Genomic DNA, 26041 nt, shown 5'->3' with positions numbered 1-26041 from the left:
CAGCGCGTTTTGTCTTACTGTACTCTGCATTTACCATTCACAGTTTGTATTTTCAACTGTTTCTCTAAAACCATGACAGTGATGAATTAAGGGGAAAAAACAACAACAACAACAACAACAACAACAACAAAGGATTCTCCCTTAATCACATGGTTCTAAAAGCTGAATTTTATGACAAAACCATATATAGAGAGATTTTTGAATTACTGGAAACAATGTGTCATTTCCACTCCAGACTCCACACAAAGTTGTGAGGGCTGGAATTAACAGCCCACCGTTGAGAGAAGCAGTGGTTATAAATGAACTACTTAGGCTGCAGACAGAATGAATTGCATAACCAAGAATTTCTTCAGGCTTTGCTCAGCTCAGAGATGAAAGCTAGCAGCTGTGTTCGGACGAGGCTGCAGCTGATCTCAGCTACCATCACGACTTTTTTAAGGTAGTGGGTCACCGATATGACTTCATATGATTTGATTGCTTCAAAAGAAGGTGTAGGGTGAGAAATGTTGATAAATTACTTCAAAATGGTATAATGTTGACAATTATTTTTTGCTTCCCTATTCTGGAATCTTCACATTCTTGCTTATGCCCTCTGCGTTTTCAGCACGTAACTTTCAGTGATTCATAGCCATCTCCTGTTTGTCAGCTTTGTCATTTTTTCCCTTTGTTTACATGCACCACACCCTGCAGTTTTTGAAAACATCTGTTTTAACTCATTTAAGGACTCCATCAAGATCTTTCATACATGGAACTTTTCCCTTTTCATGTGAGTAATGTGGCAGGCATGGTGTATCTAGGTTTTCTAAAAGTTCAGTCTTGGGGTTGGGGTCTTAAAACAAAATGAACAGGTACAACCCCAAGATTGTCAGGTTGACTTTTTTATAATATATATATATATATATATTTTTTTTTTTTCCAAAGATCCTAGATCCTGTTAGGTCTGTTTTTTATGGCAAAGGCCAGGAGCTATAATTCACTTAGAGGCTCACTCTAACTTTTCTACAGGCTTACTTCATCATCTCCGAAAAGGCTTTTTATGCCTTATTAAAATAAGCTTGATCAGACTTGACAAGATTTCCTAGAGGAGGTTTTTCAGTAATAACTTTTATTTATTGTTGGTTATTTCCTAGTCATATTTATTTGCAGATAAAGGACGTCTTATCTTGGGCTCTTCTAGCAGTTTACTCTTATAAGGTCTGAATTTCTATGTGTTTTCTTCTGACTTATGTTCAGAGGAAGGAAAATCAGAAGTTATAATCAATACACACTAGCTAACAAAAATAAGCCTTCACTTTTAACAGGCAAATTTCACAATCCAATTTGCAATCTGCCAAGTGAAATTGGAAGATAACTTCACAATATTTCTGAAGTTTCCAAAATACTTAAAATCACAAGAGTGGGATAGCAGAAAAAAAATAGACTTCAACTACTTGGACTTCCTGGCTGTAAGGAAGAAAACACACCTATGTGTTGACTGATACCTTCAATCAGATACTTTTCCGTTATTTATTACCAGGAAACTGGAAAATATGTACTAATTCCTGGAGTGTGTCCTTCACTTTTCCTGCTAAGGATAATTAGTCCGATAGGGCTAAATACCAAGGAAAGGTCTTGAAGCCTTACAGAAAGGAAGCTGAGCAGAGCTCCTTCTCCCCATTCCCATACATCTCCCATCATGTTTCCTGTGGGCGCTGCTCCTGCCTCCTTCTTTTTTCAACACTATTTGATTCTTCCAAAGTTTTGTCTTGTTTCCATCTGATTGGAAGAAATGATCAAACTGTAATGCAGAGCACAAGAGAAAAAAGACTAGTAACTTGCTCATGTTCTGATTGCTCATCAGGCAACTTGCAATTGGATGTAATGGGTGCCTGGACCTGTCATGCCCTAGAAACTCTAACAGATGTTGGTTATAAAGCATTACCATCATGACTGCAAAGTGCACCTGTTGAGGAGCTGACCCACAAGTATCTCAAACCTGTGCTATAGCAGAGAGTAAAGAGATGGCTATGGCACAACACCCTGCCACAAGCCAAGTTACACTTCCACAGGAGAGCCCTCTGCATACAAGCCAGTCACTGATTTCTCAAGACTCTGCTGGGTCTCCAGTGGAGAAGGAAAGGGCCTCCAGCCACGTTACAGAGGCTGGCATTTGTGGAGCTGTACGGTGTGGCCAAGGTGGATGTGGAGCTGTGTATGGTCATTTGGTATGTAGTGTTGGGATGACAAATCTTTGAAATAAGGGGTGACAGAGAGTCAGAGCTTCAGTTTCTTCTCCAATGCACCTTCTTTGCAGAGAGCAGCAGGTGAAGAGACAGATGTATGTAAAATGTATGTGCGAGCTGTTCCGTGGCCCTGCTGCTGAGGTTATCAGGAAGCTGCAGCTGACAACATAAGATTTCTAACCAGGAAACATGCTGTAGTGTGTTGAGGATAACAGGAACGTTCTGCTGGGGAAAAAGGCAACCGTCCACAGTGCAGGGGTCATGCAACATGACCATGGAAAGAGCAGTTTGTAACAACTTGAATAGGCAGAGCCTGAATGCTTCAGGCTGGAATGAAAACTACCAGTTGTGCTTGTGTTCTTACTTCAGCAATGGGTACACAGAAATGATCACTTCTTAACTATATATTGTTGTACACGAAAATGTATAATATCACTTATGGGAACAAACAACCCTTGCTTGTGTCTCACTTCGTATTCTCCCCTGAGGCTTCTTTGTAATTTGGATATAACCGCCTGTCCTATATACAGATAAATTAAAAACAAAACAAACAAAAAAACCCCTATCTTTGACAGCCAGATATTTTTCCTTGAGCAGCAGCAGTAAGAAGGCCTCAAAGCTAGGTGATGAGTCCATTGTCTTTGCATTTGTCATCATTGATGATTGTAGTGCCTACATGATAAATAGTTAATGACAAATTGTATGAGGAGTGAGGATGCATTGAAAAATAATCATGATTAATTTGCTTTTCTTTTACAGAAAGTTATTACACTCCACAGCCCTGAAGGGAAAATCATAGCAAGGGAACAGCTGTTAGGTCTTTATACAAATCAGTCTAGCAGTCTGTTAGGTAAGTCTTTGGAAGAGTGGCAGAGAAAGGAAGTAACAGTTACAATTTTGTACAGCAAAGTCTTGTTATGAGAGAACTCTAAGACAAGATAATGATATCGTTCTTTGCCTCATAAATACAAAAGTTATGAATTTCCAAGCATGCATCACAAAGCCAGCTCTTATAAGACACGCAGTCTTGTCTCAGCTGCAGTACAGAGCTGCAGTAAGGAACTACACTGCTAGCAGCCAAGCTAACTGAGATGTCAAGTTAACACTAACCTACCTCCTTGGAGAACAAGTAAAGAGCAAAAGGACACCTGGTCAGTGTTCTTTGTGAACACTGTAAAGAATGGATGTGGCCACAGGAAAAGTTGACTTTTAAGAGTTTTTTTTTATTTTTTTCATCTGTGGCTCATAACCTTAGCTGAGGTGAGTGCCTCTGCTGGCTGGGGGATCTGCTCTGTTAACTCTTGCTGTGGATAGACCCAGCTCACAGATGTACACATTCTTCTGTATCAGCCCTTGAATCTGTCATTATCCTTTCACCCGCTTTACAAGTTCCAGGTAGTATTAAATGTGGTATTCAATGACCTTGCAAGTTCTTGGATATCTAGACTGTAAGAAAATCACTGAGGCAACTGGTCTTATTGAGGAAATAAAAAGTGATCAAATGATCTGTTTGGGGAAAATGAAGTTCCAGGAAATATGTCTATGAAGAAATGAAGAACAGCAAATATCTTTTTTTGATAGCATTTTCCTCCCTTTCTTCCCTGCCCCGGTTTTTGAAATAGCAGCAGCATTACACTCCATTATCATGTTGCTGAATCTTTGTTTTTATTAATTCCTGTCTCATTTTCTTCTTGATTATATAACCCAGCATGAAATTTTATGGAAAAGCAGAAAATAGAAACTTAGCAGAGGAAGCTAACATCTGCATGCAAAGAGGTGTGTAACATGCTGCTTACCTTCCCAGGGACATTTTTGAGTGGTAGCTGCCCTGATCCAGTTCTACACAGTAGAGATTAAATGGAAAAAAAAAGTAACAGCAGGAGAAAAAAAACAAAAAACTTCCTCCATTAATCAGCCTCTGCTTCTCAAACTGTAACTGGCTTGATACCAAAGACTCACAATTATTTCTTCCAAAATTAGCTTTCCCAGTCTCATAAAACACACCTGCTTCCGAGTGTTGGGGAAGTTTTAAGAACTGTTCCAGTTCCAACAGAAGAAAATGTATCTAGGCCACTGTAGACAATATAATTTACTACTCTAATTGTTGTCACAGTTAATTGTTTGCTAAGTCCATCAGAACACTTTTCCTTCTCCCTCCCTTCTTTGTCTTTAGCTAGGAATACATAATGACACCTCTTCCCAGATGGCCTCATTTTTTATCTCATAAGTAAAATATCTCTATTTTTCAGAGTATTCTGAAATATAAGATTAATATCAGATTAATAATGACATGGGCAGACTGGCAAGTTTTTTTAGTAATGTTTTGAAATGAAATTTCCAGAAATGCAGCACTCTCAACTCTTCCAAATCCTTGTATCTTCATTCTTTTCTTCTTATTTACTGCTACGTGCTAGCTCAGCAGTGTTACAAGAAGAGAGCAAGGCATTGAAGTGGGAGGCCAGTCCTGGAAATATGTACAAGGAAAGGAAAGGAAGTGTGGGTCAACAGAAGGAATAGAAAAAATCCTACCAGAAACAGAGAATTTGTCATACCAACTTTTAATATGCTGGAAACCCAAGAAGAAAAAGCATTGGTGGTCACTCCTTTCTCTGATTTTGCTTAAGAGCCAGTCTGAGGAAAACCAGTCTCCTCAGGAAGGAAGTTGAACCAACATTTCTAACCCACATTGCAAAACTTTGATTAGTGGGCACAAGGTTATCTTTTCATGGAAATTCTCATTGCCATATTGAAAGATTTTCAACATCATATGAAATTATTATAGTTACTTAAGAGAGCAGAGCTCACATGCCTCTTTCAGATGTGTTTTGCAGTCTTCTGCAGCACTCTGATGGGTCTGATTCTCCACCTTATCCAGTCAAATTTTGATAAAGTTTCAGCAAAAGAGGCTGAAAGAGCCTCCCATCAGCATATCTCAGTGGCCAGCATATACTCCTGGAATTTCCGTGTTGTGTGGAGGACATTTGAACCTGAGCTGTTTGTAGCCCAAGTAAGTAATTCCAGGAAAAAGAAAGAAAAAGAAAAAAAAAAAAAAAAGAAAAAAAAGAGGTGTTATCTTACCCTTAGTCTCCTGTTTGACAGGCACTGAAATCTTTTCTAGCTAAGGGAAAAAAGAAATATGATCTGCGGAGTCTGAGTAGAGTTAGGAACTTGTCTGCATCTCCCTTGAGACAAAGCCTATTTTGTGTTTGTACTTTGAATGCTGGCTTCTATGGCACCAAAAATGCCATCTCTCTGAAGCTAATTGGGAGTGCATAGACAGTACCGGGCGCTACGTTAAGTCTTCTGTGAATATTTACCTCCCTACAACTGTTTGTGAGAATATCTAATAAGGATACTCATTTGCATATCATTAATCTGCAAAAGCATTAGAAGAAACACTGTGTTTTCTTTTAGTACTGAGTCCCTTATCAATGAAAATGAGACAGGAATGGGTTGGGATCAATATGGTCAGCAGTCATGGGACAAATTTACATATACTAAATGTCTTCTTTTGTAGCTCCACTCACAATTACTATTCTCCCATTTTTCTTGGTAAAATGCATTTGGTTTCCATCAGTCCTTGATGCAAGATGGAAATGGTACCCTTAGTTACTTGTCCATGGGAAAGCATATAGATAAGGGCTGGAAACTGGCTAAATCAATTTTCAGTGATGTGCTTTATTTATTTGTTTGTTTGTTTGTTTATTTTTTGAAGTATCTGAAGTCTTTATATACTTATTAATGCTGAGAGCAGTACAAGACTGCACTGCTTTTTGAAAGACTTTGCAAAGCTGTGAGCATCTCTCAGATAGGAAATGCTCACTTTTGGCCTTGTAGGATAAACACAGCTGAAAAGTTAAAGAGTGTTTTAGTCAGGCTAATGTGTTTTTTTTTTGTTGTTGTTGTTTGTTTTTTAGTTTAAAACAATGCCATTTTTTGTCTCAAAAGTAAAGACATTAGGTGTGCACATCTATACGTGGGTTACACATTAGCTTGCGCCTTTTGTGAATCAGCAGTGTGATATAAGTCTTAAAAATATATATATTTTTTCCTCACTGGTCCTTGTGTGACCAGGGTGGATGAAGTCACTTCTTGAGCACCTATTCCCTTCTTGGTCATCATGCTGTTCTGTGGGATGCCTCTTCTCTTGTTTGCTGGTCCTTTTCCCAGCTCAGCTTGGATGATGTACATGTTCCTGTGACTCTTCCTGTGCTCCTTGCTATAGGTGCTTCAGACGACTGAATGAATGTACCGTCACATCGTTCCTGTGGGAGAAGGGGATGGTGTCATTCCTGTTTTAGCAAGAATCCACTGATATACAGAGGAACTAAGGGAAAATATTTCCACTCTTTTGCAATGTCGAGCTATGAAGGAATCTCCCAGACTATGCTTTTCTGAGTAAGGGTCCAGGGAGCAGCAGTGAGAGCACAGTGAGAGCACCTCACCCCTGCAGCCTACCTGACCCCAGGCAGCTGGCATCATACTCAGGGTATGTGCCTGGGTGCCAAGAGGTCCAGCCAAGCATACCTGTCCCATACATACATGCATTTGCAGTCCCATACATAGTCCTCGAGCAACCATATAATATTAAATACAATATTAAATATAATATTAAAATTAATATCAATTAATATTAAACACATTAAAATTAAATATAATATTAAAAATACACAACTTCTTGTAATCTTCTAGGCTGGAAATGTATTAGATCTGCCATGTGGCTGGAGATCTAGGCATGTGGAGTACAACAAAAATGAAGGAGTGGGGTTTCAGAGAAATATAACAACATTGCCACTGGGGAGAGAAACCTTCAGGGGATGATCAAATGTCAGAAACAAGAAAACGGCGATCATTCTACATTAATACTATCTTTCCAAAGGAAAGAACACTTAAAATAGTGACAGGAAACTTTTGCAAGTGAGTTGTGTTCCCTCCAGCTTGTTGGACCACAACAGCAAAAACACAGCTCAGCAGTATATGTTGCAGTTATGCCAGCAGCAAGATATTCAGAAGGGATCATCTGTAAAAATAAAAAAGGAAAAAGAACAGGAGTGATCAGCCATCATGTGATGATGAGCAAAGATTATTCATGACCTTAGAAACAGGACTTTCCAAGCCAATTTGGTATGCAAAGCACTGGGAATACTATTTCTCCCTGTTTTTACCTGTTATTTCTGCCAAAGAAATAAATTGTAAGTTCATCCTCATCTTGCAACATTTTGGATTAACTGATAAGCAAAACGCAAAAGGAAAAAAAAAAAAAAAAGAAAAGAAAAGAAAAAAAAAAAAAAGCTGAGCATCAGGAAGATGTTACTCATGGGGAATTTAGTTTTAGTTCCATCCTGATAGACTGCCATCTAGGGGTAACTCAGTGAAACCTCATTAAAGGTTGAAAGCTTTGTCATGTTAAAAATCAAAATGGAAAAAGACTTCACCTGTACCATCTTCTATGATCTTGCTAGAGAGAATGAGCATATTTTTGGAGTATATAGGGTGGCATTAAAACTATATTAAAAGCGACTGGCAAGAGATTACTACAGCATGCAACGGAATTAGTTTCTGAAAATCATCATTCCTTCACTACAACAAACTAACTGGTATTTACAGACAAATCCTCCCGTGCCATCAGAGTGACTGGAATTCATTAATTTCACTTAATGTCCAACTACTGTTCCTTTCATATCCTGCCTTTTCAACAAGCATGAGAAAAACTTTAAAATCCTGACTCATACATGTGGTAATTAAATTAATCGAGTACATTAGTTTTCTGTGATTCTCTTAAAGGACAAAAGGGAAATCTATTATTCTTACAAACGTGAGTATATTAGCAAACATACTCACCTATATTTTTGATTTGTTCGCTTATTTTGACCCCCAGTTCTAACTTTACATATCTCTAATGAAAGCATTTTAAAATAATATGATCATTTACACAACCACACGTATGCCTAACTTTTTCTTTACTTGGCATCACTTGAGTTGGTTAAAGTTAAGTTGGTTAAGTGTGATTTTTTCCCTATCTTTTTGAAAATTATAATAGGCAACCAAATTGCTTCAGAGAGTCTTGAGGCAGTTAATTATGCTGAGATATTCTGATGGCATTTGAAATTCTACCATTATTCCATTTCCGAAATGGAACTTGCTAAAAGAAAAAAAGAAAAAAAATCACCAACCCTTTGTTATCATTCATAGAGTCCCACCCCAGCTTTCCTGTAGGCCCCTTTAGGTACTAGAAGGTGTCTCCCGAGTTTTTTTCTAGGTTGATGGATAGAGGTCTTCTCTTAATGTTTAATCAGTAACACGAGGCTGCACTACACCAAACATGAATGGACATATGTCATTTATTACTCTGCTTTTTTAAATGGTATATATCTGACCTTCAGCATAATAGATTCAATTAGGTGGATACCTCAACTAGCCTGACCTGGTCTGGGAAGTGATACAACTATGCACGTAAGGTTGGTTTGTTCCTTCCACTATCCCTATGTTGTCTCTTCCTTTGCCACCTCTTTTTAGTCTAACATGGTCTGAAAACTGCATCTTACAAATGCTTATTTTTATATTTTTATTTTTATTTTTTACAAGGTTTTCCATAGAAAGGCTTATTCAAGTCTAATAGCACAGCTGTATCTTCTCTAGTATACACATTTCATAATTTCTTTGGATTAGGAACAGTTTTATATCTCCACACAGTTCCTAATCTAGTCACAGTTTGGTCTGTGGCTTGGTCTCCTAGGTGTGGTTACAGGTATATATTGAGATAACTTTGTTCTGCTAGCGTCTGTGATACCATACTTACAATATTATGCTCAGTCCTTTTCCTGGGGAAAGCTGCAGCAGACCAGCTGCAATAGAAAAAAAAATTGTCTCATTTTGCCTTGAGCTGCACAATGTTTTCTCTTTACAATATTGATTTAGTATTTTATAAATATTTAATATGACTAGTGCTGATGGAAATAAAAACTGCATTGCCAAATGTATTGATGTCGTTCTGTCACTCAGTCACTATTCTTATGAACTCTTAGCACACTTCTTATAAGCAATTTCCACTCTCTAAATCACATAATTTCAACATGAAGATAATAGTCAGTTCTGTATTTTTGTAAGCATGACTTACAAAAGGACGGATGGGAATCAATGATAATTATGGCTAACACGCTTAAAAAAAAAAAAAAAAAAGAGAGAGAGAGAAAGAGAGAGAGCTGCAATAGCTGCAATACTTGGGAAAAATTAATTGGTTGAAATTGTGTAAATACTTACCAAGAATTTAGCATATTTGCATTCTAAAACTTTACATATTACTGAATTGGAAAACTCAGAGTTAAGGTTATCAGTAGGTGAAATACCTCCCAATTTTACCTCCTTCCAAGTCACTGTTAAAATGCACTGATTTTTATAGGTCCTATTCTCATGCAGTGGCATGTAACACATTCTTTAGTTTTGTGCATACCTAAGTGTATGGATTACTGAAGTCCAAAAATGGTAAAGGATTTTAGTTTTATTTAAAACTAAATAATAGTGGGTGAAGTTGTGCTGTGATTTATTTTTTTCCTCAGTAGCTAGCCCTCTAATGCAAGGTTTCCTTCCTCCCATTTCCTGCTTTTACTAGAGAGAGGAGTTGTTATTTAGCAAGTGGCATTTTCTGTTCTACCCTGTGCTAAATTGACAGATGTAAAAGAATAGCAAAAAGTAGCAAAAAATTGCAATGATAATACAGCTATTTCCCACTTTTTAAAAGATCTATACAAACACGAATAAATCACCCATAATAGCATATGATTATCTTTTACAGTATCTACATGATAAGAGGAATAAAAGCATATAGAGCTTTAGAAGATGGGTTTTGCAGTGCTTTGCATTTTATTGTTCCAAGAATGCTGTATTACACAACAGAACTAATATCTACTAAAACATATAAAAAGAAGGAAGGCTTAATTTTCCATACTGGACACAGTTGGAAATATTATTTAATATTGCTATAAAGAGTCTTAAATTATTGCCTGACCAACAAGGTTTTTTATTTGAATTTCTTTTGTCATGAAGGCATTCAAGTCTTAGCTCTGATGTACCTGCATACAACTACAGGACATTTCTTATTTACCTGACACTAAATTGCAATAAAGCAGGGTTTTAATTTGAATAATATATCATGGAGGAATGCTGCATGTTGGTAAGCCTTCATCTCCCTGAAGTATGTTAAGCTAAAATGCCGAGATGGGAAATTGTGTTTGCCAAACACCTGTCAAGCTGCCAAAAGCAGCTCTGAGTGGAAATCAAGTGATGTGAAGAGCCTGAACTGGGGCAGAACCTGTTCTGAGCGAGAGACGGGTACGCAAAAATTGTGTCCCTTTCTAATTAGCTCTAGCAGTCACTGTGCCTGTGCTTCAATTAGCACTTTGTAATTGTAATTTCACTCTAACCTTATTTTTGATCTTATATAATGCCTTGAGTTGGCTAAACTTTTTCCTGCTGTCAGTGGGGAGTTCGTAACAGTGAGTTAGAACGGCCCTGTCAGGCCTCCCCCGGCATCTGGCGTCCCTGCCATGTGAAAATGTATGTTTCACCCTTCAGCTACATTTAATTTAGAAATCTTTGCACTCTTAATTGTTTCTGATAGTTTGGCCTAATTGAATCTAAGTGCTTTTGCATTCAAACTAGAATGCCCAGCTGGGCCGAAGCTGGAAAACAACGATTCTGAAATACAGCCCCAGAAACACCATCCCTCCTCCGTGCTGACGGTTGACGTCTTCTGCACCGAAGCCAGGGGTATCGTCCATCCCCACCTGATGCACAGACAGCAAGAGCAGACAAGACCAAAGTCTTCTATAGAAGTGGATTACCACCTGCTACTCCATGCAGTGAAATGGCTACAGCCTGTGGGATCCTTCTCTCCTCTGATGAGGAAGGCGCTGGTGTGGGAGCTGCTGCAGATGTGCCATGTGCCCTTGTGAGTGAAAAGAGCTATGCTGCTGTGGGGTATGTGCCACCCAGGGTGGTACAAAGATCTACCTCCTGCAGGTGCATCAAGTCCTGGAGGAGGAAAGAAAAGAGTAAGAAAGAAAGCCGGTAGCTTTGTCAAATGGATTTGGGGAGCATGGCTTAGGAGTCAGCTGGAAGAGGGCTGTGTTGAGTGAGTCTGGACAGCAGGCTGAGCCACAGCTGCCTAGGCTCTCCTGTCTGGGTCTGCCAGAGGTGTTTGCTGCTGGCTTTTCCCAAGTTTATCAAAGCCATTTTTGAAATCCCTGTAGTTTCCTTAAGAAATTATCACCTTACAGACTTCTGTAGTAGAGGAACATATGCTATCCAGGGTCTGTTCATACTTTTTTTTTTTTTAAACAAATTCTGCTGTTCTCTTCAATGCTCAGGCAGGAATGAGTAATATTTGCATCACATCCCTATTCAGAAGTCTCTTCCAAGAACACCATACAACTGCTGCTCTGCATGGCATCTGTTACTGATCCATTAATAATCATAATGGTGGCATTAGCATTACTCTCAAGCACAAATACAGAATACAAACCCATAATCTTACACCCAAGCTAAGAATGATATGTATGATGGCATGAATAATATCTAATAATCATGTAGCTGCTAAAATTATATCCCTACACAACTAGACAGACTTGTTTCTTTTGTTTTAAAGACCAAGTCTAATTATGAGCACTCCTGATGCATCTAGGAGGTTGAAAGAGTTTAGGCGATCACTGTTGTGCATTCCAAATAAATCAGACTATTAAGCTCTAACATTTACGTTTTGCAATCTCTGACTTGATAAATGATACTCCCAAAGTAAATATCATAAATATTATGGCTGTATAGGAAATCTATTTACAAAAGAAGAGCGAAGGAGAGCTATTCCATCGTTTCTGTTTTCATCAAGGTGAAAAGCGTACTCTTGCAATTATCTTACTGGGCTCAATCCTATGCTCCATTAGTAGCAAAATTTTCCATTGAAGTCAGTGCAGATCTTGCTTTCATAAGAGAATTGTGTGTTCGGTACCAATATCTCATTTTGCTATCAGTGAAGTCAGTGGGAGGCATACTTCTGAAGGTAATACTAGTAAAATGAAATCTTCTGTGGTGTTTTATAATGTGCTATACCAGCAGGAAAAGAACCGTCGATCTCAGGAATTGTGGAGGTTCACATCAAAGAACAGATTTGCTTCTGGTAAAGAAATGCATGGGGGTGGGCCTGGAATTTAAAAACAAAAAACTTCAGAGTAACCCACAGAGCAACACGGGAAGAGTGTTTCACTTCCTTGCCTCACGTGTTTTAATCAGCTGGATGAGAACAGATCACCTGATCCATACCCTGACTTCACCAGTCCAGGTAATGTCAATATGTATTCAATATAGCATTACACATAGTTTATTTTAAAATTTACTTATATTTTTCATAAAACTCCTTTCTTCCCCAAAATTTTCCCAGAAACTAATGAAGCTTTTTTTTTTTTTTTTTTTTTTTTTTTTCCCCTAAATGAAAGAAGTTGTTTCATTTGACCAGGCATCAATATTCTTTTGATTTTTGGTGGGAATCAAGAGAATCTTCCGTTTCATCCAAACTGAATTGTTTGCTTTTTCCTACTTTGAACTCTTATGTACATGCTAAGCAAAGCTCATAGATGACCTTCTGAAACGTAAGTCTGCTTTGGCAGTTAGAGTCAGCTTATAGGCCAACAATACTTCAGTCCTCATGGGATAGTATGTAAAACTATCTTCCCCCTGCCATCATGTATTAAACCCCTTGGAGCTCTCCCTAGAGATATTCACAATGTGCACTTAAAGAAGGGTGGTGCATAGTTCTCACCAGCTCTTTTGCATATTTCCAACTAAAAACATTTTCTCTGGACTTAAGCCAGGGAAATAATTTACCTTCTCACAGCAGACAAATTTTGTTTTCAGCATAGTTGGTACTCCCTAGATAATCAAAAAAGTCAGCCTACAAAGCTTAGAATAAATAAGAAATGAAATAACAGAAGAAATATATTGCCCCAGCATTTCTTTTAATCAGCTAAATCACAGAATTCTTCCAGTTCTAAAGTTTATGCAGAATATATAAATTTTTTATCTGAGCAGATATACAGCTTGGAACATCTCTTTTCCATAAATAATTGGCAGAATGATCTACCAGTTGTTCATAGTTCATTGCAGACATTCCCAAATTCTTATACATTTTAATATATTGTTGTGTGATTTTATAAAACTTATCAGTAATAAAAAATAAATAAATAAAAAAATATGATTACAAGGAAATGTTCACAATTTATTCTTTAAAAAGTCACTTGTCTGTAAAGGTTCAGCCTTCTGAAATTTTGAAATCATAATAATTCATGAGCAGAATATCGAGATTGAGACTGTAACAATAAAAAGTGCTTTGGGGTTTAAACCCAGTATCCAAACAGTTCTGTTTTTCTCATGATTGCTTATAACCAAACACTCCTTTATTGCCTGATCCTGCAGTGTGGTACCAGAGTAAGGTTTATACTGGGCTGGATATTGAGGCCACGTTTGGGCTGTTCACCTTAAAAACAGACCTCCGGTATGTTTCAAAGCATCACTTGAGTTGCTACATTTGTAAAATGTTCCAGGGCATGGTTTTAACCCAAACCAAGTGCCCAAACAGTTCCCAGGCACAGCTCAGGAGCTGGCACTGGCCAAGGATCGTTCCCCATGCACAGTGTGCATGTAACCACGCCGCTCTGAGGGGCAACAAATTTCCTGGGTGTAGGCTTCCAGGGCCAGCTGGCCTCTGCCAGGGAATAGTCCTGAGTGTCTTGAATTTACCAGCACACATGTAGCTTTCGCTAGCCTAGATGAGGCAACAGTACAGCCAAACTAATTTTCACATCAGTTAATCAACTGTAGATGAACCATTTATACAAAAATGAAAGAACGAGTCTAATCTTTACAACTCATTTGACTTCACACTTGTATTAATTTCCTCTTTCTTATGTAATGATTTCAGCAATTACTGATTTTAGATTCTAGTAGAACAAAAGCAGGTAAAAAGATCAGTGTACCATAAATCATCCTTTCCTTGAGATGCATGAAAATTTGTGCCTCTGAATTGCTACTGACTCCCAATTTTCAGGTGCTCTCCCTCTGTGTTGCAGCACCATCCCAAAAGACTCTGCTAACACATAAGTGATGCATAGACCAGGCAGCTAAGACAGTACAGTGAAGAAAAACAAACTAAAAGCAGAGTTTGGGCATGGAAAAGGAGCTAAGGAGGAAAATCCATTAAAAGCATAGTGTAAAACCCTGCACAAATCAGCTACATGGAAGCACAAACTATGACAGGAATCATGTGAAACGAGTTCTGCATCATCTGCTACTTTTAACCTACACGATATAGGACTGCAGCTGGGGCACTGAATCAGCATCTTAATGCAGCCAACCGTGCTGACTTTCCCAGAAAAGCTCTCTGCCTTGCACTGGAGGAGAGACCTCAATAGATAGGCAGGATGAGGGCTCTCCTGGGTCTTGGGGAACCTGTGGGCTGGGGCAGAGGGATCAGCTTGACCACGATCCCTCATAGACCAACTGCTGCAGGCAGTATGATTGGGGAAGAGGGGAGAACAGCTAGGTAAATCTCAGCAAATTTTGCTCACCTTGTCTTCTCTCCAGAATTCTCATGGCTTTTTCCCTACCAAGCAGAGACCCTTGCCTTCTCAGTTACACCCAGTTCAAAGTCAGCCACCTGTAACAGTCTTACAGTGCTGGTCTTACACATGCATATGGCAGTCTAACGTAGGCACCAGGAGCATGATTCACCAGAGCAAATACAGACATGTAAATCTGAACTAGCTGTCTAGACTCCATTTATCATTTACTGAAACAGATACTTCTACCAGGTGACTTGTCTCATTCTGAAGTTGCTCTCTAAAGTGAATTGTATGCCAGAAAGTGCCTACTGCCATTAACTGCAAAGGGAGTTCAGAAGTGCTTCAGGCATGGTCACCACACTAAGGATGCCTAAAGTTAACCAGGTGAAGCTCAGCCTTAGGAGGTAACAAACTAATCCATAAATAATATCCTAGTGCAAGATCTGCTGTAGCTGAATAAATCTAATCAAAGTTTTATTTTAAAAAGTATTGTATTTCATAGAGAGTGTTTCAGTTTGTCAAGTAAATACTGTGGGATGAAATACTAGCATTTGTAGCGTTCATCTTAAGTGTCTTTGACAAATAAGATGTAACATGATATGTTGCATGACTTTATGTAATTGCTTTGTAATTTAACCATCAATTTCCTTAGGAAATGCTGTCAATCCCTTTAGGCCAATAAACCTCCCTTTCAGATGCAATGTGCCTTGCTTAGGTTACAAGATGAAAGATTTCATCTTTATTCAGAAATGCCTACTGTTTTAATCTCTTTAAAAATAGATCTTATTTAAAGTCTATCAAAATTCTAATCATGTTTGTTTTTATGTTTCCCACACTTCCTTTGCACTCAGTAATGCTTGTTAGCTGGATACTGGGCTCTAGGTAACTCCCACCCTCAATTTTTTTCTTCAACATTATTTCATACCATTATCAATGAAAGTATGACTGTATTTGTGATTTTTAAGTTTTGTAGAAAAAAAAACAAAAAAACAAAAAAAAAAAACCAAAAACAGTACAAATTTACAGAGGCCCATAAAGAACACCTTAAGATCAAAGCATTATTTATCCACTTATCCACAGGTATAAACAAACAACAAAATTAACAGGGTTGTGAAAAAGGCCCCGCTGATTTGACCAGTGACTTCAGAGCACTGTTGGTTGTAAATCAAACATCTCATTCCTGAGTTAAAACTGACAGATCAAGTCCAGTATCACACAGGCACAGTTTAGATTATTTTTCCCAAGATGCATTATGTTCTATTTTTTTAACAATTAAGCTCATCTTACTTTTCTGTGCAACTCAGTTTTATGAGGTATTTCCAGAGTCCCTCGCCATTGGCCTAACATATTCCTCCCATGTTTCATCTACAGGCTTGGAAATTTTACAGTTCACATCACTCTCCTGATCACTGATGAGGGTGGTGTAGAGAACTGGATTTGACACTGATCCCTGGGGGACACCTCTGCTGACTCCATACTGAAAAGTGACCTTAAAGCCATTTTACAGTCCTGTGTTCAAGGAGCTTTGGCCATCTTACAGTTTATAAAAGAATCAGTCCCCTGGCAACTCACTTGCTCTATGAAACTTTGACATGAAACACAGCCAAAGCCTTTTTGAAGATCCAAGTATAGCATGAGGAGTAGATACCCCTTGTCCACGTGTCAAGGCCTCATAATGGTCCAGAAGGTGCATGATTCCCCTTTGCTGGAGCCATGTTGACTCTCTCCCAGAGAGAGAGTTAACCCGTGTCCTCGGGGATCTTATTCTTTCTTACAGCCTCTACCACCTTGCCAGAAGGGAAGTCAAATCCCCTCCAGGGCCTTTTCACACACAGAGCTACACAGGCCCCAGCAGCGCTGTGGCTCCAGAGCTGCTCGTGAGGGGCCCTCAGGCCATGGCTCAACAACTCTGCATACACACAGCCTGAGCTCCTTCCAGCTCGGGTGAGCAGCCCCACGTCTGCTGGCTTACTGGCACATCACTATCCACTTGGACTAATACTACTTATATGTTTGCTTCAAAGTGACACTGCTCTTCTGAGCTGTTTGCTACAGAGAAAGGCCCAGGTGGGGCAATGCCTTCACTGTCTTCAGCAGGAAAGACCAACACAGGCAATGTACTGAGTTTCCCTGCTGCAGTCTTAGCATCCCTGAGTGCCCTTTCTGCACCTCACTCACCAAGTCATCCCACAAACTCCCTAGCTGACTTCCTGCTTTCCCTTATATTTAAATCTAATTAGCAGGTTGAGCACAAAGTACTCTTCTTTTCAGCCCTCCTTATTTCCTGTTTTCACCTCACCTGGCATGATTATAGGCTTCAGTTTTGTGTCAGCTTGTAAACTTTCTGCTTTTTAAATGCTGATATTTTCCCTGTGGTGGCTTCCTTGCCCTTTCTAGTGAGTTGTATGGGGATTTTATTGGAGTGCTGTTGTCTTTTAGAACTGGGGCAGTTTGCCAGAGCTTCTAATACAATATTTGTAAAAATATCAATACAATAATATTACTACTGTGTGAATCCTGGCATCGCTATATGATGTTAAAAACAACTAAAATGTCCAGATATATTTCCCATTATCTGACCTCCAGTCCTTTATTACTGCCTTCAATACAGAGCATCTGCCTCAGCTACTCTCTCCCTACACTGGGAGAAACTGTCTGCCTGCCAATAGCAGTGTTTCTCTCCCTTTATTTCCTTAGATATCTGTTGGCTCTCACAGCCCTCTCTCTAGACAAGCATCCTCCTTTAGCTTATATTTAGGCTTTGGAGAGTAAATTGTTCTTAGTCTGCAAGGTATCAGAGAGAGTATATTCCCCAATAAACAGCATTCTCACTGCATTTTCCAGGATTTGTGTTGCGGTGCTTTTCTGGCCCTGTTACATCTTGCATTTGATTTAATGCCTCTGTGCTGAGGCAAAATAATTCCTCATCAGTAATGTGAGTATGAAATTTATTAAAAATATTACACGATTGCCTTATTTGTTATAGGCTGTAACTCTAGTCCTGTTCTACATGATGTTCATCAAGTCTCGGGGTTTGAAGGATCTTTGTTACTGTGAGGATGTCAGCTATCACTGCAGAAGTGGGAATTTCTACCCCATCCTTTTTGAAAATAAAAGCTTGAAAACATTATGTTGTCAAAAACAAAAAACAAACAAACAAACAAACAAAAACTAAAAACCTGAAAATCTGGAATCAATTTAATATGAGGTAGGCTTGTAATTTTTATGACTATACATCACTTTGGGGTGGGAGGGAGAGTTATTCATTATTTTGAATGGTTGCAGGTGGCTTTATTGACTGTGGAAGTTTCCTGTTTGGGAATGCTTTGTCATTGATGTCCTTGGACTGGTATTAACACCACTCTTCCATTAGTTTGTGTGAATATGAGTAGTCCTATAGTCTAATTTATTCCCCCTGCAGATTTGGACTCTGATTTTATAAGCTGTATTTTCTACCCATGAAAAGTGCTGCAGTGATGAGTACTGATATGCGCAGCTAAGAAATCCTGTCTGTGCAAGATAATAACTCTTTCAGCTAAACAATTTGAGTGCAAAAATTGGGAAGCATTTATTTTATTCATAACAAAAATTGCTATCATAGAAATCACAGTATGTTCAAACACCACGTTATTAACACAAGAAGACATCATAATACAGGATTCCTATTTGTTAATCGTCCTTTACTCCAAAAGTCAAAGGTAGCATCCCTTTCCACACCCTCCCTCCTGAAAACCCATAAAGAGCAGCATAGAAATAAAAAGACTCTAGTGGAAAATTCTGAAGGGTTGACACCTTCCCTTTGGTCCCATTAGGTGGAGCTCTCAGACAAGGAGAAATGAATGGAATAAACAACCCACCAGACACCCTTAGGAATTATTAGTACTGTACAATTCAGGTATCTTTTCCCTGCCGAGAGCTCTCTCCTTGAAAGAATTCATTTGGATCCTACTAGAAATCTTATTACATGCTTTTAAAACTAGTGTGATGCAGCAACCTGGCTGTACAACTGGGTTTTCATTAGCTTAACACATCACTGAGATCGAGCTGAAAACTTCAGAGATAAACAAATGCTACATCACTGGGGTCAACATAAATAATGAGAAAGGCAGACAAATAGTTATGGAAATAAAGAAGCAGAGCAGATTAAAAAAAAAAAAAAAAGGTGCAACACATAAAAATCTGAATATTCCAGCAAGAGCTTGACTGTGCTTCTATTCATGTTTTAAGTCCACTAACATTAATGGTGCAGCAGGATTCAGCTGAAAAATTGGCCATGCAAACACAGAGATGTAATGCAAATGGAAATGGCAAAATGTTTACAACCTGATTTTCTGCCACATTCAGATTCAAGTTTCTATTCACACCTAGCATAAATTCTTACAAGGTATTGGTGTAGCTCTCCCTGTTCCTACACAAGGGGAAGAACAAAGATAACCCTGCACAAGCAAAAGGACAAAACGATGGGTCCTGCCAAAGAAATTGCATATTTTCACACCAATTGTTTGTTATGTGCAGTAACTCAAAGTAATATCAATATTTTCGCTAAAAAAATGTCTGTCATTGGGAAGATGGAAAGAGGAAGACAGTGTTATATAGATGGTGATCTGAATTGGTAGAAATTAGCAGAGATTGTCTAGATTCATATGGGAGGAAAGAGTCTGAACTGGTTCCTGTTAGACTCTACATCTTAACTAAGAGAAACAATTGATTTAATTTAATCACTTCAGCTGTGAAAAAAACAAAAAAAGACTGCTAGTTTTATCTTTTATTAAGGCAGACGTGACACTTTTGCAATAGATTATTCAGTAAAGCTTAGCATATCTCCTAGTTTTATCCTTGATACAAAAAATGGATAATTTCATTTCAGTGTGTTACAGTGCTGGAAAGTGATTTTGAATATATTTTTATTGTGTTTGAATATAATCTGTGTAGTTCCAGGTTTTGCAGCAAAACCATTTGCAGATGCTTGAATAGTCTGAAAGCCTGTATCATTTTCAGACTTTTTGAAACCTGTACTCTTTTACTCCCTGAATAAACACCATTTAATCTTTGTGCTAAAATAAATACTGTGCAGTGGCTGCGAGTCCTGAGAACTAGCATCTTTGTTTCTGTGTTGAAATCAGCTGGCCATATTATTTGACAGGCTTTAATTTTATACACTACTTTAGATGTACTTCACTGGCAGAAAAATAAAACTTCTCCTACCAGGCTGTTAGGGCTGATGAACTAAGACCGCTTCTCCCCAGCACTGAAGCTCTCTCCCTCACATTCATATTCTTCTGCTTTACCCATTTCCCCGGAGGAATGTTTTGCAATCAAGGTAAGCTTTTAATTTTTTCTCAAGGAAATTATCCAAAACCTGCTGTTGACATAATAAAGGTGTCACAGGTCAGAATCTGAGTTTTACTTCTTGATGCTGATATTGTGCACCAGCTGTTTGGGTTGTGGAAGGCATTAAATGCCAGAGCTTCAGGAGCACATCTAATTTTTCACTTCCTGTCACCTGCCTTCAGAAAGGCCTTAATGACAATAGGATGTATAGACAGTTTTTCTTTCAAGCTCTTTTCCACAGTCTGTTTGTCTTTCAGATGATAATGTGTGCCTATGGTACAGATATGCTCCATTCTCTGTCAGGTTGGGCCACTCATGGCCTCTGCTGTACTTATCCTGAGACCTAACTGTAATGGAGGGAGCTATAGTCTCAATTTTATGGCTTCAGGCCAAGTGACTTCTTTACCACTTCTGTGGCAGAACAGGAGACTGAATCTGGTTCCAGTTTAGAGCTCTATCCACTGAACTATACTTCAAGGTGACATTACACAAATAGATGTATGTATGTCTGATTTAAGCAGCAAAAAAAAGGGGATGAAGGTTATGGCAGTCTTACCCTGCTTGCCCAGGTTTCAAAGAGAAGCCATCAGGAGAAGAATCAAGATGGTGGAGAATTGAAGAACTTGGTACCACATGGTGAGCCCCCGATTAAGTCCTGTGGGCAGAGAACACAGCTGGTAAGCCTCAACAAGCTAGACATCACAGAAGCATCACTGTAATTTTCCCAGTGTAAAACAAGAAGCTCTCTCTATCTGAAGTTTCTGCATCAACAACTTCAGTTTTTAGGAGAGAAGCTTTTTTTTTTTTTTTTTTTTTTTTTTTTTGGCAGAAAATTTTCAATTATCCACTCTGTGACCCCCTAATTCCCACTCCTGCTTCCCAGTGTCCATGCCTCTGAACAGACAAGAATGTTCTCTCATCCATGATTCAATATTTCTAGAAAGTACAGTGTGGTTAAAAGACAGAAAATCAATCTTAAGTAGTGAGATTTCCATAAAGTTCAATTAAAAGTGTCAAGCTATTGTGACTAGATTTGTCAAAGTCTGGGTGACAAGCTTTGCTGTGCAGCAAAATGTGCTTTTTTCACAACACGCTTGAGGAGAATGCTGGGGAGGATCCTGGTTCTCAGGCTGCTGCAGGCACACCAACTTTCTGGCTCTGTCCCTGCAGCTTGCATCTGACCCATGCGTCCAGACCTGAGCCGCCTCTGAGGGAGACTCTGAGAAGACAGTGCAAGTGCTCGTGGCTTAGAGGGAAAATAGTGCAAACTTGATAAGAAAAATAACAGCATCCAGACAGCAAAAATCAAGATCTGTTACTGATAGTGCTGCACCACTCTTTTCCTTTCATTCACCTGATTTGGAAATGGTGTTTTAAAGAGAACATAAATATGTTTATCTTGACTTCTTTGTCTGTCCTTTTGGGAAAGTGCTAAGATGCTAAGTGTATCCCAATATGGTTTCTTTCTGAATATCTGTTTCAGAAAACACACCCCTACTGCAGCACAGTGCAGCCTATAGCAATGAAGAGGAATAATAACAAAATCCTTAAGGCAGATCAGGCATTCTGTGTGCTATACTTGGGTCAAACTTGAGCCTGAAGTGCTTCTGCATATCAACAAAAAAGTATTTTCTCCCAGTCTTGCAAGAGGTTATAGGATGTTACAAATTCCTGCTAGTAATTATGTAGGAAAAATCTTATTTGGCTGAATTCATTGTAATTCTTAAAGTCACACTTGTACTTGCTCTGGATAGATGCAGCCTCCTATTAGTGACACTCTCCTCCTATTAAGCTTTGTTACAACCTCACCCTGGTAGTGGCTGCTCACCCACTAACAAAAGTGGGTGCTTTGTGCTGCCCATGGGACACAGTGACAGAGGAGGTTCTCAGCTGAGGTCCCCGTGATGCCCACTCTGCAGCGACCTGTTCAAAACCTGGCAATCTGGCACAGACCTTTACATGCACGGCTCTGTCATGACCAGCCCTGACCTACTTTCCCTAGCACCTTATTTGTTGCACACACGTTTCATCTTTACTCAAACCACGCTTCAAACACAGGCTGTCTTGTACTATTTGTTAGCAAAATACTCAAAGCAAAGGGGGCCCTGACAAGGGGACGTGAACATCGCTGTGCTACGCAAAGCAGAATGGGTAAGGTGTGGCCAGCACCCAGCAAAATCATAGGTAATTATCTGATTCTTGAGCAAACCTGGAGTTTATTTCTCTTGACTTGCCAGTTTGCACAGAAACAACAGAGCAAGGCAAAGATAAACATATGACGCTTATAAAATGAATAATTCTTTAGAAGAAAATCTGAGTGCAATTAAAGGCTAACAGCATACAACAACTACCATGTCTAACCTCTCTTTATCATTAGCAAGAGATGGATGGAGCAGAAACCTAGCTCACTTGCTACAGAATATGTCTTTCTCCATAGGCCTAAAGCCTTCTGTTGGTCGTATTGATCTCTTTCACATTGTACTTTAGCTATTTTTTTTTCTGTTGCTTAAATGACAGCTTGATTGTTGGAGTCAATCTCCCTCACAGCAAAATAAATTGTTTCTTTAGTGGTATGGGTGAGTGGGTCTATTGGTCATGATGGTCTATTGTGTGGCCACTGGCTAGAAAAAAAAAAAAAAAGATTTTAAGTTGAGTGGAGTCTGTTCTGATGTCCAGTATCAAAATCTTTACCTCATACATGGTTCTCTAAAGGTGCATGCAAGAACAGAAAGCTTCCTCCCCCACCTCTGCTACTGAATTCCTCTGTATGATGTTGGGTACTTCCCAGAAGTTTTGCAAGGAGTCTACCTCTGCCCTTGAGTGAAAAAAAAAATTTTTTTCACTCCAGATGTGTGTCATAAATGAACATGTTGTACTTCACTGCACATAAAAAGTCCATAACCTGAGGTATTGGTGGAATGCTCAGGAACCACATGCAAAATGAGTTAGAGGGAAGGGAAGGGAAGGGAAGGGAAGGGAAGGGAAGGGAAGGGAAGGGAAGGGAAGGGAAGGGAAGGGAAGGGAAGGGAAGGGAAGGGAAGGGAAGGGAAGGGAAGGGAAGGGAAGGGAAGGGAAGGGAAGGGAAGGGAAGGGAAGGGAAGGGAAGGGAAGGGAAGGGAAGGGAAGGGAAGGGAAGGGAAGGGAAAGACCCCCTTAAAGAATTAATTAACTCAGTTCTCTCTTAGTGTACTAAAACATCAGAGACTGATCAGCATATCTGAAAGGAGTCAAAGAGAAAACTTTATTTATAGACTTCCCCACCATTGTACCAGGTAGGAGGGAGAAAGTATGAAAATAATTCTTTCAAAATCTGATGGGTAACTGAGCCATATTAATTACCTCTTTGGATGGACATATGCCTAACATAAGCTCTCCTCTGCCCTCAGATCTGAAAGACAAGTACCAAAACCATAGAAGATTAGATCAGAGATACGTCCTCTTCCCCTCCTTTTCCCTAACTTGCTTGCTGAGCTTATTCCATGGTTTCAAATTCCTGTAGATAAAATTGAAGAACAAAAGTGCAGCTGGAGTTCGTGCAAGTGGAAATTTGAAGAGTACCTTCATTCTCTAAGCAGCTTGACTTTTCTCATCAGGGAAGCCTATCTGTCAAACCACATGTTCCTCCTCCCTGAGCTCAAATAACAGGTGGCTGAAATCTGAAAAGGGCTGATTTTCGAGAACATGCCGTATTTAGCAAGTTGTATTCACAATACAGCAATGCAATCGCGTCCACTTGCTGCTCCTCCTGGACAGATTTAAGAAATATCACCCAAACGTGGATAGCAAATCTACGATAGAGGAGTGAGACTGAACTTTTCTGACTCACAACCCCACTGTTTAACCACGGGACCATATAACTTCCTCTCATGGTCAGTTAGTAATGCCATGAGCCACTCTGGTAAACAACGATATCGAGAAAAAGTCCATCTGGCACCAATCACAGCCCTTAGCTAAGTACTAGATGAAATTCAGCCTGCAGAAAGGAACACAGTGCCTATGGGCAGGCAACGTTAGTTCCTGCAGCACCACGCAAACCCTTCCCCCTGTTTCTGGGGCAGGCTGTCAGGTGTGATGGAACAGCACAGCACAAACAGTCCCCAAAGTAATTGCCTGTGGCATAAGCCAGATGTCCAGCAAGATGCCCGGGGGAAAGCTGACTACACCTAAAGGCAAACAGGATTGGCCATCTTCCTCTTTAGTCCCATGAAAAGGTAGGAAGGCTTGTGTCTGCTGCTTTGAGAGAGAATGGGAAAGTACAGCTACCTGATTTTCAGTCCTGATTTGAGCCTTCAATCTGATAAAGATCCATTCTTACATCCTTGAGTCATTTTAGTTGATTTTTCTTGCCTTTTTTCTCCCCAACCACTCGAACCTGGAAACTAGAACTCCAGCATCCCAGGAGGGTATCACTGACGTAATGCAGCATGACAATACACAACTCCCGCCGGCTTCCCGTGATGGTACTCTCAAGTGTTCCACACGGAAAGTCTTTTCAAAACTGTGTTGTGCCAAGGACTGACTTAATCTGTTATTTAATATGGCCAACACATTTTTTTTCTTCCCGCACAAACGACCATTTCTTGAGATCTCTCGTCACTGACAATCTTTCCAAAATGTGAAGACTTACACCTCCTTATGTTGTTTGTGTGTGTGTGTGTGTGTGTTAAACATCTCCTGATCCTCTTTATAATCCAGGTAGATTTTGAATGCTTATACTTTGATTTTTTTTTCTCCTGACTTCATGTTGTCGAAAGAGCTGACCAGAGGGACGTCCATTAATTGACATCACCAATAACTCAGAACTGGCTTTCTGGCTCCCTCTTTTGAGAGGGAAATTTGTTTTGTTTGTTTGATTGCTCTTCGTGCTGCCTGTTCATGTCTGCCCAAGGCTTTTATGCCATGCCCATCATTGTGGAACGTGAGATGACTGATAACTGGCTTCTAATTCACACAACAGGCACTGTCTCAGCAACAAAACATTTTGGCCTAAAAAGCGGTATTTGAGGCCTGACATGTAATCTATGGATTCGTCCAATCTAATTAGAGCCAATTGCTTCAGTGTTTTTACGATATAGACATACACCCACTCAGAAAATCACTACAGCTACAAAGCCAGCCACCAGGCAGTCATTCTATCAACTCTTGGTCACTTCTGGCCTGGAAATGACTTGAAAGATGCTCTAGAGGTGGAAGGTTCTGAAACAACACACTGTCAGTCCCCTGAACATTGGACTTCTTTGCAGTTTACTCTGTTCAGAGTCAATTACTTTTTTATTAGACTAGACTGTTGTTTGTTTGTTTTTTCCACTTTTTTTTTTTTTTTTGTATGTTCTTGTAATAAGGTAAAAATTCTGTTTTGTTGAAATCAGCAATAAAAATTCAAAGCAAAAAATACTGAAGACATCTATTCTTTAGACAAGAGACTGAGAGTTAGGCTAAATTAATATGCACTGTGAAGCAATGCCAGACAAATTGCTGTACACAAGCTACCTTGTAGACAATTGCCTTTGGTATGTCTAATGTGCGTGGCAGTCTTTAGTGCAGTTACATCCAGGAACAGTTGGCCATGTGCATTCACTGGGCATCTTGGGTATGGCTGTGACACTTGTTCTCCAAGGAATTGTTCTGCTAGTCTCAAAATAATTTCAGCAAACCTTAATATACCTCTTTATACTTTTGCTTCTAAAATTCCCATGAAACCATTGCAAAGCAAACATGCAATGAAAGACTGTATTTAGAAATCATCTGTTTGTGTCAGACTTTCTCAGCTTGATCTGCTCCAACTAACAATAATGTAAATCACAAGCCTTCCACTGGTACACCTGAAGTTGTAGGCAAAAGCCACTGCCCCAAAATAGAAAGGGATTAGGCTGGATGGATGTT

At 39.3% G+C, this 26041-nt stretch overlaps 1 protein-coding gene across 1 annotated transcript; it reads left to right on the top strand.

The window, feature by feature from the left end:
* Positions 1-1993: 1993 nt before the first annotated feature.
* LOC311433179 (uncharacterized protein) lies at positions 1994-14928 on the top strand (the record flags this gene model as incomplete). The annotated part of the gene is made up of 6 exons (XM_084512065.1): positions 1994-2204; positions 2982-3072; positions 10881-11169; positions 12330-12442; positions 13683-13761; positions 14850-14928. Exons 1-6 carry the CDS (start codon positions 2001-2003, stop codon positions 14926-14928), a joined length of 855 nt encoding a protein of 284 aa, XP_084368191.1. The 5' UTR covers positions 1994-2000.
* Positions 14929-26041: the final 11113 nt, after the last annotated feature.

The sequence above is a fragment of the Aythya ferina genome, assembly GCF_964211825.1.
Source record: "Aythya ferina genome assembly, chromosome: 1".
Taxonomy (NCBI): domain Eukaryota; kingdom Metazoa; phylum Chordata; class Aves; order Anseriformes; family Anatidae; genus Aythya; species Aythya ferina.
Note: the sequence above shows the minus strand (reverse complement) of the source record. Positions and strands in the feature narration are given on the sequence as shown.